Raw genomic sequence first — 15,008 nt, 5'->3', positions numbered from 1 at the left:
TATGCTTAATGACCTTTACAAATTGCCATAGATATTGGATAGGGGTCAGGCAAAAGCTCCCTACCCTTTCTATAAGCACAGACACATGCATGCTTATGTTCATAGGGGGTAGAAGATGGTTTGCTGCCACGGCACAGCATTGGATTGGCCCATATGATATTTTCTTATCACTGTGTATTATTTTTTCTATTCTATACAGAATGGACTGACTCCATTGCACCTTGCAGCCCAGGAGGACAAAGTGAACGTAGCTGAAATATTAGCAAAGCAGGGGGCAAATCTAGATGCTCAAACCAAGGTAACTGTGCGTCAGCAATCATAGGGTGCATTTATGTACCAATAAATATTTATCCCAATAAATGCATTTATCCATAGACTAGGTGATAAATGTGTGATTGCTAGGTGGGGGGGGGGGCGACCACATTTGTCAAGAAACTGGGTTCCAAAGTCCCTTGCCTACATGTAACTGTGTAGTGCATGTATGGCCAGCGGCCATTCACTTCTAAGGGATAGATGGAACATTTACTGTATCTCCAGCAATCCCGTAGAACGTGAATGTGGTTGTCACACATGCAGATTGATCTGATGTACTTGTTGTTGGAGCTACGTCTTCATACACACTCCCTGGGCATAATAGACCGTCTTTATACAACCCCCACTATGGGAGAACCGTCAGCACGTCACACAGGATTGAATGGCGACTGTCAGTCTTACCAAGGAGGTGTGAGTAGAGGATGTAAGGCAAGAATAAACTTGGGGAAGGGATGCCCCTCTGGATTTGCCCTGCCTCATTAGCATAAGCAGATCTGCAGAATAAAAAACAGCGACATTAGTACGGCACATAGAATACCTTATCAGAATAAAGGAATCATGGTGCACACTACCATAGTAGCACTTGGGGACACTCAGGGGGCCTCACATTGGTGTAGATATCACTGTTAGGCCACGGCTCCACTATCAGTATTTGGTCAGTATTTTATCTCAGGAGTGGGAGCCAAAACCAGGTGAGGAACAATCAGAGAAAAGGTATAATAGAAACAAGTCACCAATTCTGCATTTATCACCCACTACTGAGAAAAAATACTGACCAAATACTGATAGTGGGGCCGTGGCCTTGTATGATATCCACTTCGGCCCTTTTCTACCCTTTCTTGAACATCCATGTAACAGGTAATTAGCTACCATTTCTTATGGGCTGGCCTGCACTACAGCAGGGGTTACTGCTTGTACAAGCGATCCTGGTGATCGTACTGAGCACGTGTGACCACTGGCACTGGACACTTGGGGTGGATGTTCTGAGAGGGAATTATGAAAAACACAGGGGGCGCCATGACAAGCAAGGATCATTTTTTTCAGTATAAGTTCAATTAAAAATGTTGTTTTTTCAATTGTCAAAGAAAATATAATAATATTAACAGATAAAAAGTATCTTATCTCTTACAGTAATTTCTATGTGCATTGCTAGTATATACTTTTCTATAGATAGTTGTGTCAGTAAATAGCAAAGTTTTTTATATAGTGTCTGTATATAATGCTGTATTATATTATCATTTTTGGAAATTAGCTTTAATGTAGATATTAGCCATTGTCTTGCCTATATTTCCTTTAATTATCTGCTTGTCAAAAGGCAATGAGCTGGTATTGGGGGCTCTGGTGTTCAGTAAATGAATCTCTTTTTTCCAGCTGGGCTACACACCACTAATTGTAGCCTGTCATTATGGAAACATCAAGATGGTGAACTTCCTTCTGTCACATGGAGCGGGCGTCACGGCTAAAACAAAGGTAACGCCATGTCTTTCCCGTCATCCGTATCTCACACATGTCTGATGTGAGCATGCATTGATGGTCCATACATGCGTCTCTTATAGCAGAATGCTAAGATCCGTCAATTATGATGTTTCTGATGATCAGCCTTACATGTGTTTTCCATTAGCTTGTGCGGTAGTGCTGTCCTCAGCAGAAATACATTATAATCCATAATGATAAGTCAATTAACGTTGGCTCCCATCCCACATTTTATAACTGTTTGAGGTCTGTAAAACTTAGTACGTCCTCCTAGAATAAAGGAATGTGCCATAATGAAGACAGCATGTTGTTACTCTGCAGGGTGCAGTGCACATGGACTCTTAGGAGATAGTTGTAGAGTAACTGAAGTTTTTGGAACTTTATTAAAGGGAAGCTGTCGTCTCTAAAAACACTATTTACCTGCAGATATATAGTAGAGGTAATCTGCAGGTAAATAGTGTTTACATCTTGTAGAAGGGTCTACAGCGAGAAAATGAAGGTCGATTCTCTCTTCAGTCACTCGCTTCCAGTCATCAGGGCAGTGCAGCAAGCAATTACAGTCACTACACAGTGAGCGCACTGTTATCACTTACAGGCACTTTGATTGACAGCTGCTCTGTACACACACACTGCACACACACTCTGTAAGAGCAGGCTGTCAATCAAAGTGAAGGGGAGTGATTACAGTGCGCTTACAACGAAGTGATGAGCGCAACAGCTCTCTGCACCGCCCAATGACTGGACGCAAGGGCTGTAAGGAGAACATAACTCCATTTACTCCTTGTGGCTGCTGCTTCTGTAAGCCGGGTACACAGGATTTAATCACTATACCTCCTCCTGATAACCCCTGTATCTGCTGGTAGATCGTGTTTCTGGGGGTGATTTGTGAAGTCCTTCTCTGTAAGCATATTTTGTTTACTCTGTTTACTTAAACAGCGCCAATATATTTCATTTTATAGACATCATCATCACTGTCCCCATTGGGGCTCACAATCTAGATTCCCTATCAGTATGTCTTTGGAGTGTGGGAGGAAACCAGAGAACCTGGAGGAAACCCACAGAAACACGGGGAGAACATGCAAACTCCTTACAGATAGCCTTAGTGAGATATGACCCCAGGTCCCCAGAATTGCTAATCTACAGTGCTAATCACTGAGCCTCCATGCTGCCTGATAAATGGGTGCCCATCGCAGTACCCACATTGTGCTTGCATAGAGCTCCAAGATTATTTTATTCTCTATAATAATCATCTCTTGGTCTGAATCACATCTCCTTATGATTAGATCTTTAGGCTTTAAAATAGCCGTGTAAGTTTTTGGTTTTCCTGTGGGTCCATTGGGTCTACTTACAAGTCATAAATATGTCCACATAACATCTTTTGATTTCTGTTTTATTTGTTGGTATTCATGAGCTGCTGGCTAGTAATCCATGCCAGGAGTGCCAGGAGTATGATTACCAAGGGGTCCTGGCCTACAGCTCAATGGGGTATCTGACAAAATGGAAATTTCACAGACAGATACAACCATCATAATATTGAAATCAGAGTGTCTGTCACTGTATAAGGCTGTGTGCCCACTATGCGTTTTTCAAGCGTTTTTGCTGCGGAATTTCTGCAGCGAAAACACTTAAAAACCGCTTGGTAATACGTGCCCCATGGTCCCCAATGATAATCCGCATGTGCTGTGCACATGCTGCGTAAATTTCCGCTGCGGATTATCATTGCGGAAAAATACGCAGCATGTCCATTAATTTTGCGGACACGCAGCGTAATTGCCGCCATTGACTTGCATTGAACCGCATATTATCCGTGTCAGCACATTTGCACATACGGATATTATGCGATTCTATGTGCGGATGGTACCCGGGTCTGGAGAAGAGGAGACTCTCCTCCAGACCCGGGACCATAGTACCTGTTAAAGAAAAGAATTTAAAATAAAAAATGAAGATGATACTTACCTTCTGATGGCCCCCGGTGTTTTCTACGCTCCGTCTGGTCTGTTGTATGGGTCGCGGTGGTGTGAGGACCTGCCATGACCTAATTTAGTCATGTGACAGGTCACGCGATCGCTGACGTCGGCGGTCGCGTGACCTGTCACATGACTCAATGACGTCATGGCAGGTCCTTTCACACCACCGTGACCCATACAACAGACCAGTCGGAGTGGAGAAAATACCGGGGGCCATCGGAAGGTAAGTATAATCTTTTTTTTTTTTTTTTTTTTTTTTACCATTTTTATTCTTTTTTTAACTATTAACTTGGTCACACTATATAAATCCATGCCGGTTGCATGAATTTATATAGTGTGACCAAGTTGTCAAGCACTTTTCCAAGTGATGCTAAAATCGCTTGGAAAAACGCTTGATAACCCGCATGCAGAAATGCATGCAAAAACTCTTGACAAACGCTTCTACCTGGCAGGAAAAACGCATGTAAAATCCGCATGTGTTTTTCCTGCCAGGGAGAAGCGGAAAAAATATGCAGCATTTCTGCATCGTGGGCACTTAGCCTGAAATTGTCCTCATTAAGTGCAGTATTGTGGGGTGACAGATTTCCTTTAAAGGGGCACTCGGTCTTGTTTTGAGTCTCATTGCCAGAGTGGTATCAGTAGTCCATGTTCCCTGTCCCTAGTAATATACCAGTAATATACCATCTTCTGCTCTTCCCGGCGCCGCTCTTGTGACCACAGCTCTTGACTGACCGGAAGCCAAGGCTAATGGTAACCAGTTCTCAGTGTAAGTCTATGAGAGTCTTGTTCTGACCTCGTTCATAGACTTACATTGAGAAGTGACCTCCGACTCGCCCAGGAAACACTGGGCCGATCCGGCAGGTCACAAACAGAAGGAGACAAACTGAGCGGCGCCGATAAAAAAGAAGACGGCAGCTGATAAGTATATTACTACGGGCAGGGAATATGCATTAGTGACACCACTCCGGCAGTGAAGTAAAATGAAGTGCCGGAGTGGTGCTTTAATACCTAGCATTAATCCTATACGTCGCAGTCCTATTCAAGGGAAACTCTGAAATCAAATTAACCTATTACATTTACAACCCATAACAACTTAGCGAGTGGATATCTCATATAAAAACAAAATCTTAAGTGATTTCCTCAATGAAACATCATTTACAGATGATGTAAACCCTGAGAAAAACATATTAACACAGTGCAAAAAACATCAATCTAAATTCTCCATAACTGATCTAAGTGAGCAGCATATCAATTACTAGGTGTAAGCCACAAACAGCGTATGAAATAGTTAGGTGGTCACTAATGGGAGAAGTATGCACAATGCAAATACTTTACCACACTGTCCTCAGAGAGTGGAAAGTAAAGGGAATCACAAGTGACTATATACACAGTCTATATCTAACTAAGTAACACAGTACACTAACAGAGGGTAGAGGGGTATATACTTCAAAAAATAAAGATTCCAATTCAGCTTATGATAGCTTTGTCTAGGTAACCAGCTATTAATCATATTAACTCTATGTCTATGCAGGGGATTCCAAGCTTACTGCTAGAAATACAACCTCCAGCCTCTATAACGATGTATTATAAAATAAGTCAGCATGGGTTAAAAAATCACGATAATGTTCAGGATTCTAATTATGTTCAAAAAGAGAGAGGTCATCAGTATTAGATTGTCAGGTCCTTCTCCCTAGCTGATCATCTTGTTGATTGTCTTGTGGCACACCGGAAGTGGCCCAGATCCATACATCGTGTAGTGGATGTCAGGGTGCCAGCAGTCCTAAGGATAGGTAATAAATATTATAATCCTCAAAAAACCCTTTAAAGGTGTATTCCAGTCTATGCATGTTATCACCTATCCAGTGGACTTGTGTCTACACTGGATCACTCCTGGCTACAAAATAGTGACCAAGACTATTTCCTATTTAAGGCATTGAGCAAGATAGCTTGACTCTTCTCAGCATTCAATTCTCTTCGTATCAAGGACTTTGAATGGAGTAGCAGGATTTATACAGTACTTGACTCTCTGTGCCCATATCTGTGCCCATATCGATCTAACAGTGATCACCTGACCCAGTGGATGGGTGATATCTTGCTTTAAGGGGTTGTCCACTTTTACCTATTTTTAGCTCATTGTTCACTTATGTATAAAATAAGAAACTGAGCTTTACTTAAAGGGGATATCCAAGACTGGTTTTTTTTACAATATGCCTAAGAACTAACAGGCAGGTAGTTGCTAACTTCCAGCCTGTTGTGCCTGATGCCGATCTCTGCCAGCACAGAGCAGTCACAAACCACTCCTGCCAACTATTCAGCAGCTTCCGCTGACATCACATTAGCAGAGCAGCTTCTTCTCTTTCTCTCTGCTCTGTTGATGGGGTGTGACTGCCGATGTCATGCTGATTGACAGTGACTGGCTGCAGCGCTGTCAACATTATCTCATGCTGCAGATGTTCAACAGAGACTGGGGCAGTGGTGGAGAGGCAGCACAGGACCTAGGGTGTGTAAGTAGGGCTCAGTTATTTTACACATGACTAAGCTTGTGGGCAGAAAATTGGTGAAAGAGAATAACCCCTCTAAACTAAAATACTCATTTAATATTAGGCCACCTTATTTGATCAGTTTTGCCTGTTCATCAGATTTATTTTAGTAGAATATATTGTGTTAATTCATCCTGAGGCTTCTCAATTGACTAATTCATTATTTTAGCCATGCATTTTATTTTTAATGGTTGAAATTCTTGTATTTTTCTCCTTGTTGATTTACAGAATGGCTACACACCTTTACATCAAGCTGCTCAACAAGGCCATACGCACATTATAAATGTTTTGCTGCAAAATGGTGCAAAGCCCAATGCTACTACGGCGGTAAGTTCACAGAATAATAATACTATGATACTCTATATGCTCCACAAACTCTGTGACAGCTTGCCATAGTGCCTACAGAGGTTTCTCTTCACTATCAATATAGCAGTGCCTGGTGCCCGCCATGTTGTGCCCCTAATAATATTATACTCTATATCATAGACGTTAAATTCTGGCCTGCAGGGTGGTTTTATTTGGCTAGTGACACCAGAACCACCACCCCTATGTGGGGCCATTATTCTGTATGGAGGACTATGTGGGGCCCATTATTCTGTATGGAGGACTATGTGGGGCCCATTATTCTGTATGGAAGACTATGTGGGGCCATTATTCTGTATGGAGGACTATGTGGGGCCATTATTCTGTATGGAGGACTATGTTGGGCCATTATTCTGGCTGGAGGACTATGTGGGGCCATTATTCTGTATGGAGGACTATATGGGGCCATTATTTTGTAGGGAACACTATGTGGGGCCATTATTCTGTATGGAGGACTATGTGGGACCCATTATTCTGTAGGGAACACTATGTGGGGCCATTATTCTGTATGGAAGACTATGTGGGGCCATAGTTCTGTATTGAGGACTATGTGGGACCCATTGTTCTGTATGTAGGACTTTGTGGGGCCCATTATACTGTACGATGGTTGGCCCACGTCTTTGTCCAAGTTTTTTGGCCGTCTGTGTGTTTGAGTTTGACATCCCTGCTCTATATGGTCTATAGACTGCCTATGGCAATGTCCTGTAGTGGAGCTTGGCAGAATACCAATATAACAGTGCCTGGTACCCGCCATGTTCTGCCCCTAATAATACTATACTCCATATGGTCTATAGACTGCCTATGGCAATGTCCTGTGTGGAGCTTGGCAGAAGAGCTTACAGAACGTTTTCTTCACAATAGCAATATAACAGTGCCTGCCTTAGTTTACCTTTAGTGTTCCTTATAAGACCTTAGAGGATTGGCTCTGTCAGCCAACTCCAGTAAAGATTTTCCTAAGTTCTCATAGAGGCAAAATTACCAAATGTTGAAAAGCTTGAATGACAAATCATTTACTGAAAGGGATTCTGTCAGCAGAAAGCGACCAATCAAACCAAGTGCAGGCAATCATTAGTGTGGTCAAACAGTACCCTGTCACCTACTTGATTTCCATCTATTTCCACCCTCCTTTGGGTCCCGTAATGCCACAGCTGTCCATCGAGGAAGAGGGGGGTGGAGATAGATAGAAAATGAAGGTGCACTGAACTGTTTGGTCTTGCCATGGGTGCACTGAGCCTGAGCGCCAGTGCTTGGTTTGATCAGTCATTTTGTAATTTTATTGTTGTGACATGCAGATCCTCTGGATAATGTATCTTTCCTATGGACAGATTACAGCTGTAGTATAGTTATCTGGTGCAGATAATATATATATTCCTACAGTTATATGAAAAAGTTTGGGCACCCCTATTAATCTTAAGCTTAATGTTTTATAAAAATTGGTGTTTTTGCAACAGCTATTTCAGTTTGATATATGTAATAACTGTTGGACACAGTAATGTTTCTGCCTTGAAATGAGGTTTATTGTACTAACAGAAAATGTGCAATCTGCATTCAAACAAAATTTGACAGGTGCATAAGTATAGGCACCCTTATCATTTTCTTGTTTTAAATACTCCTACCTACTTTTTACTGACTTACTAAAGCACTTTTTTGGTTTTGTAACCTCATTGAGCTTTGAACTTCATAGCCAGGTGTATGCAATCATGAGAAAAGCTACTTAAAGTGGCCACTTGCAAGTTGTTCTCCTGTTTGAATCTCCTCTGAAGAGTGGCATCATGGGCTCCTCAAAACAACTGTCAAATGATCTGAAAACAAAGATTATTCAACATAGTTGTTCAGGGGAAGGATACAAAAAGCTGTCTCAGAGATTTAACCTGTCAGTTTCCACTGTGAGGAACATAGTAAGAAAATGGAAGAACACAGGGACAGTTCTTGTTAAGGCCAGAAGTGGCAGGCCAAGAAAAACATCAGAAAGGCAGAGAAGAAGAATGGTGAGATCAGTCAAGGACAATCCTCAGACCACCTCCAGAGAGCTTTCGCATCAACTTGCTGCAGATGGTGTCACTGTGCATCGGTCAACTATACAACGCACTTTGCACAAGGAGAAGCTGTATGGGAGAGTGATGCGAAAGAAGCCGTTTCTGCAAGCACGCCACAAACAGAGTCGGCTGAGGTATGCAAAAGCACATTTGGAGAAGCCAATTTCTTTTTAGAAGAAGGTCCTGTGGACTGATGAAACCAAGATTGAGTTGTTTGGTCATACAAAAAGGCGTTATGCATGGCGGCAAAAAACACAGCATCCCAAGAAAAACACTTGCTACCCACAGTAAAATTTGGTGGAGGTTCCATCATGCTTTGGGGCTGTGTGGCCAATGCCGGCACCGGGAATCTTGTTAAAGTTGAGGGACGCATGGATTCCACTCAGTATCAGCAGATTCTTGACAATAATGTTCAAGAATCAGTGACAAAGTTGAAGTTACGCAGGGGATGGATCTTTGAGCAAGACAATGATCCAAAACACCGCTCCAAATCTACTCAGGCATTCATGCAGAGGAACAATTACAATGTTCTGGAATGGCCATCCCAGTCCCCAGACCTGAATATCATTGAACATCTGTGGGATCATTTGAAGAGGGCTGTCCATGCTCGGCGACCATCAAACTTAACTGAACTGGAATTGTTTTGTAAAGAGGAATGGTCAAAAATACCTTCATCCAGGATCCAGGAACTCATTAAAAGCTACAGGAAGCGACTAGAGGCTGTTATTTTTGCAAAAGGAGGATCTACTAAATATTAATGTCACTTTTCTGGTGGGGTGCCCATACTTATGCACCTGTCAAATTTTGTTTGAATGCAGATTGCACATTTTCTGTTAGTACAATAAACCTCATTTCAAGGCAGAAACATTACTGTGTCCAACAGTTATTACATATATCAAACTGAAATAGCTGTTGCAAAAACACCAATTTTTATAAAACATTAAGCTTAAGATTAATAGGGGTGCCCAAACTTTTTCATATAACTGTATATGTGCCTTACAGAAAGGCATTCCCCTTTACACTGTGTTTTTCTGACCTATAGTTTCCTCTATGTAGCTGGTAGACTCAGACTTTCCTCTATGGAAATGTCTAGCACGGCTCTGAAATGACTGTCAGATGTGTTTATGGAGTGGTATTTTTTTAAGGGAGCACAGAGTTCAGATGAATCCAATGTTGGCGTCTGCTCGGTCCTGGTGCCATAATGGACGCTGGAGAAGGAATCACTTTGCACATATTATTCTAGCTCTTCCCCTCACTCTGTGTCCAGTGTTTGGAGGCATCTTCAGTTGATCCTACATGTGAAGGCATTTTAAGTTGCTTGTATTTAAGGCAAATTTCTGCTGGTGCGTGACAGCCTTAAAGCAGCCAGCAGATTTTTCTGCGGAGACGCTGGCAGATGTCAGTGTGTTGTGTTGCTATGGGGATTAAAGCTGCAGAAGAAGCCTTCAGAAGTGAACTCCACATTACTGCAGCGCTTTTTCCTGGGTTTGGCGCCTTGCTTGGGATGGAAAGGCTGGCTGGCTCGCTGTGTGATCTCATTGGCTCTCATTGTATCGCTCTCTTCACCATTTCATCTTCCCCTGCAGAATGGTAACACTGCCCTCGCGATTGCCAGGCGGCTGGGATACATCTCTGTGGTGGACACACTGAAGGTGGTCACAGAGGAGATCATCACCACAACCACTGTGAGTATTACACAACTTTTTTCCAATATGTCAGTAAGGCTCATGTTAGGACAGTAATCCTGACTTCACGACGTGCCAGGAGTTGTCCTTCTGGAACGCTTCGTATGGAATAAGTGGTGTAGCAGAGCTGAATGTGCTACATAACTTTTAGGGCTGCATTGTGTGTGTAATGACTTTTCTCTGGGTTAGGATAGCTCATTTGACTTATGTGCAGTCCTATGTAAAAATCACAATGACAAGCCAGTATCTCAATGAGTAGAGTTGTGTATTTCTTCACTTCTTCTTCGGTTATACAGAATAATCCTCCAGTTTCTTACTCTTTGACATCCTCCTCTCCCCTAGGGATACATTGAAGTACAAGACACCATATATTATACTCAAAACTTCTAGAAAGTTGACCAGATTCCTTTGACTTCAAAGGATGTAGCTAGACATTTTCTAGAGTTTTGTAATTCACGTCATTTACTGTATCTTCATGGGTTAAATTTCTCCAGATCTGTGACAGACAGCTTGATATTATCAGATGTGACAGCAACAATACAGTACAAAGAGACTAAACCTACTAATAATTAACAACGTGTGACTTCTATACAATGTGATTCATCCCTTTGTGTCATATTTGCAGTTTGGTTCATATACGAATTACTCACTTTTCATACTGTTCTGTTAACGTGGAAGGAGTGTGCAGCATTGGAGAGCTACAGGAAAATGCCTGTTTATTACACTATAGAATTCTGTAGACAACCATTATAGGAATGCTTTTGCTCAGTGTATATCAGCTCTGAAACCCCTTTTACTAGCAAAAGAGGAAAGCAGCTACAAGAAGTGGCTCCTTCATTACTGAACCTGGCAATTTATCTGAATGAATACCATGTAATGCTCCATTTACTCTCCATGAAAAAAGGGCATAAGGATACCCCATTACAGTACCCTTACACATTGTTAAATTGTTAACGATGGACGTAGAAGAGTCAAGCATTATCAATTATGGGGCTGATTTATGATAAGTTTGAAAACCCTGTCCTTGTCATTTATAGCAATCAGTTAAAATGCTGGTTTCATTTTACCAGAGCTGATTAAAATGTGAAATATGGGCATGTAGATCATAGGAAGCTGAAAAAAATGATAACTTGATATGTGCAATCAGATATCTTATTCCAGAGAAATCCACATTGTTCTTATATGTAAATGAGCTGTTAAGATCTATGGGCAGGATATAGATCTCCTCAAGATTCTGCTTCCAAAGCTTATTTTAAATGAAAGACGGCGTTACCAGTGTGAGACATGTAATGACTGACAGGCTGCTCTCCTGATTTACATGTCTCACACTCATAACGCCCCCTTTTATTTAAAAGGCTCTGAAGGCAGATTCTCAAAGAGATCTATGTTCAGCCCATAGATCCTAACAGCTTATTTACATATAAAGAAAAATGTGGATTTCTCTGGAATAAGACATCTTGTCACAGATATCAAAGTATCATTTTATTCAACTATAACCTGCATATCCATGGCTTAGGAGGCTTGAGTCTACTGAAAGATGTACTTTAAGGTAGTTTTGATAAATGAGGTCCTCTGTGTCTTCAGCTATCAGATCTGACTGATGGAAATTTGATTCTTTGATTGCAACTGCAGGGCTCTATTATATTTCTAATTATTAATCATTTAGCCTTAAGATCATACACTTTAACCAGCAATAATAAACATAAATTCAGGTAATGCACATTTACAGCAATGAGATGATTTTTCCAAGTGGAAAATCATCTCAAACATTGCTGATATCTGTTAGCGTAATCCACAAAACTCCTCAATATCCTGATTGTGTACGATACCAGGACCCACTTGTGTCAACTGTGCCCAGATTTATGTTTGGTTATTGCTACGTATATAAAGGGGTTAAATGGTTTGTAACCGTTTTTTATTTAAATGCATTTATTTTAAACTACCTGTATATATATTTTTTTGCAACTTGGTTTCATAAAAAATGTTGCACAAATTTGCTTTTAGAGGCTCTTTGTTTCCCTGCACATTCAACTTTAATGTAGTGTGTGTCCATACATCAGCTGAGAGGAGCTCAGAAGAGACATATAAAACGTACAAAATCCCCGTCAGACCATCATAGTGGGCTCACTGATAGATTCTTATTTTGTTCATTCTGCAACCAGCAATAGACAGTGCAGCACAGAGTCTGTAGAAGGCAAAAGGTGCAAAATTTCTAATCAAACCCAATTGCAAAAATGATTTTTCAGCCCCAGTTACATGCATTTTAGTAAAAGAAAAATTGTTCCCAAAGGGGTACAACCCCTTTAAAGGGAGACTGTCACCAGGTTTTTGCTACTTCATCCTAGAGCAGCATAATGTAGGAAAAGAGACTCTGATTCCAATGATGTATCACTTAGTTTACTGGGTGCAGCAGTTGTGCATCAGAAGCTGTAGGGCTCATTCAAACGTCAGTGATTTTTCATCAGTGTTTGTATTCTAAAACCAGGAGTGTCTCCAAAACACAGAGCAGGTGTCAATCTTTCAATTATAGTTTTTTCTGCATGTTCCAATCCTGGCTTTGGCATACAACTACTGATGGAAAGTCACTGACATCTGACATGTAGAATGCAGCAGAGCACAGAAAGCTAACCCTACCCACATCACAGTTCTCTATGCATATTTTCTATTGACAGTGAGCTGCTGATCAGAGGAGGGGGCGTGGTCAGACCAGGGCTCACAGGAGCTGTAGTCCAGGCAGTGATAATCACCTGGTGATAAAACACTCATTGTATTGAAACACAGCACACATCCTAATAAATGACACATCCCTGAAATCAGTGTCTCAGCCCCTACCTAGTGCTGCCCTCAGATTACCTAACAAAAACCTGCTGACAGATTTCCCTTAATCTTCTGTATTGACCCTCAGTGATATGGTATTAGTGACCTAACATTCTTCTCTCCATCCATCCTTGTAAATCCTTGTATAATATTGTGTCCCTGAAGTGACAGAAGACTATAGTACCATATGTTATGTATAGAGCACGGCTCTTGTGCTCCGCCCCGGTGATGACGCTCCCTTTTGGTTTTATAACATGTTGCGTAATACATTTGTATACTACTATATTTCCTTACAAACTATATCATCTATACATTGTGTAAGATTTCTTTTTTTTTTAAGAAGTGTCTAACGTAATGTAAAGAAGTCGGCAATTTGCCACTTTTCAAAATGCCTTTCAAAGGAAACCTTGGCACAGAAGCTGCATAATTATATGGCTGTCAAAAGCTCAGTCTTTGTGCTTTACATAAGTGACTGGGTTGAGTGCCAAACTAACTTTTCCCAAGTTTGAAACATTTCTTGCACACTCTCTGGGCATGCTTGGCCTTCATACAAGACATAAAATGAGGTTCTTGCCTAATCAGTACTATATGTCTGAATCCCTACCTCCCCCTCCCTTACACCAACTTCAGTGCTGCCCACCTGCCTGCTGTTATATCTCTGCTATCTTTGTCTATGAAAATCTGTCACAGATTTGTGAAAAAGACATAAACACATTTTAACTCATTAACAACCTAAGGGTATGTGCACACGTTAAGTATTTGCTGCAGACATTTCTGTATCAAAAATGTGCATTCTTGTAGCATTTTTGCCCGCATTTTTCCATTAGAATGGTTGAAAAATGCTGCAGAAACACTGAAAGAATTGACATGCTGCAGTTTTGAAAAAATGCTCTGAAGGTTCAAATCTGCAAGGAAAAAATAAGCAACGTGCATGTCATTTCAGAAATCTCATTCACTTTGCTGTGACAGTAAAATGCATTTTTTGCAGCAAAAACACGGAAAATTGCGACAAAAATGCAACGTGTGACCATAACCCAAGGGCATGTTCACACAGAGTCTTTTTTTTGAGGAGGAAAATTGTGCAGAGTTTTTTAAGAGGAATCCACTCCAGGCAACTCTGGTATTAATTATGTTTTCTTGTTATTTGGAGATGTTTTTATTCCCCTGAAATGGTTTTAAGGGTACAGTATGTTCCCACAAAGTCTTTCTCAGGCAAATTCTGTTTGGAATCCACCTGAAAAAGATCTAAAAAAGATGTCCAAAAAGACGTCAGAAAAGACGCTTTGGGAAACACACCGCCGGCATTATCCTGAAGCGTCTTCTGTTTCAAAAACTATGCTGGTATGCCAGCGTCTAAAAGAGGTCATTTGCACTTAAGCATTTTTTTTTCACATGGTGTTTTGCAGCCTTTTGACTTTGATAATGTCAAATTTGAAATGGATTCCTCTTCTTTTCTGCCACATCAAAGTTTTTAAAACCTCGGCAGAAAAAAATGCTCACATGACCAATGAAACAACAGATACACTCACTCCTGTGATAAAACAAACAGGCAGGGAAATGTGTTACCTCACACAAAGAAGTAGCTGAAAGAGTCCCTGCCTGTGACTTTAGTATATGCGCTTATGCTTCTTCCCCATGCCAGAAACTGTGTATGCGCGACTCTCAGCTGCAGCATCTCTGTATGGATAGACACGGCTACTTACACAACATACAATAGGTTATAATAAGATACAGCATGTTATTAATAACTCGTAGATACCATAACTAATTTATCCATATGTACGACTACAGTCATGGCCAAAAGTATTGAGAATG

The 15,008-nt window shown here is 41.1% G+C and overlaps 1 protein-coding gene across 50 annotated transcripts in view; it reads left to right on the top strand.

Annotated features, from left to right (window-relative positions):
• ANK2 (ankyrin 2) overlaps nucleotides 1-15,008 on the top strand; it is a 701,030-nt gene that overhangs the window by 588,638 nt on the left and 97,384 nt on the right. For all 50 annotated transcript variants that reach the window (XM_073640230.1, XM_073640294.1, XM_073640221.1 and 47 more), the window contains 4 exons: nucleotides 200-298; nucleotides 1,684-1,782; nucleotides 6,521-6,619; nucleotides 10,278-10,376. In XM_073640230.1, the coding sequence (XP_073496331.1) occupies nucleotides 200-298; nucleotides 1,684-1,782; nucleotides 6,521-6,619; nucleotides 10,278-10,376 (396 nt within the window). The remainder of the gene's footprint in view (nucleotides 1-199; nucleotides 299-1,683; nucleotides 1,783-6,520; nucleotides 6,620-10,277; nucleotides 10,377-15,008) is intronic.

This window comes from Phyllobates terribilis, unplaced genomic scaffold, assembly GCF_046119375.1.
Source record: "Phyllobates terribilis strain yellow unplaced genomic scaffold, ASM4611937v1 Scaffold_1__5_contigs__length_1240528914, whole genome shotgun sequence".
Classification (NCBI taxonomy): Eukaryota; Metazoa; Chordata; class Amphibia; order Anura; family Dendrobatidae; genus Phyllobates; species Phyllobates terribilis.
Note: the sequence above shows the minus strand (reverse complement) of the source record. Positions and strands in the feature narration are given on the sequence as shown.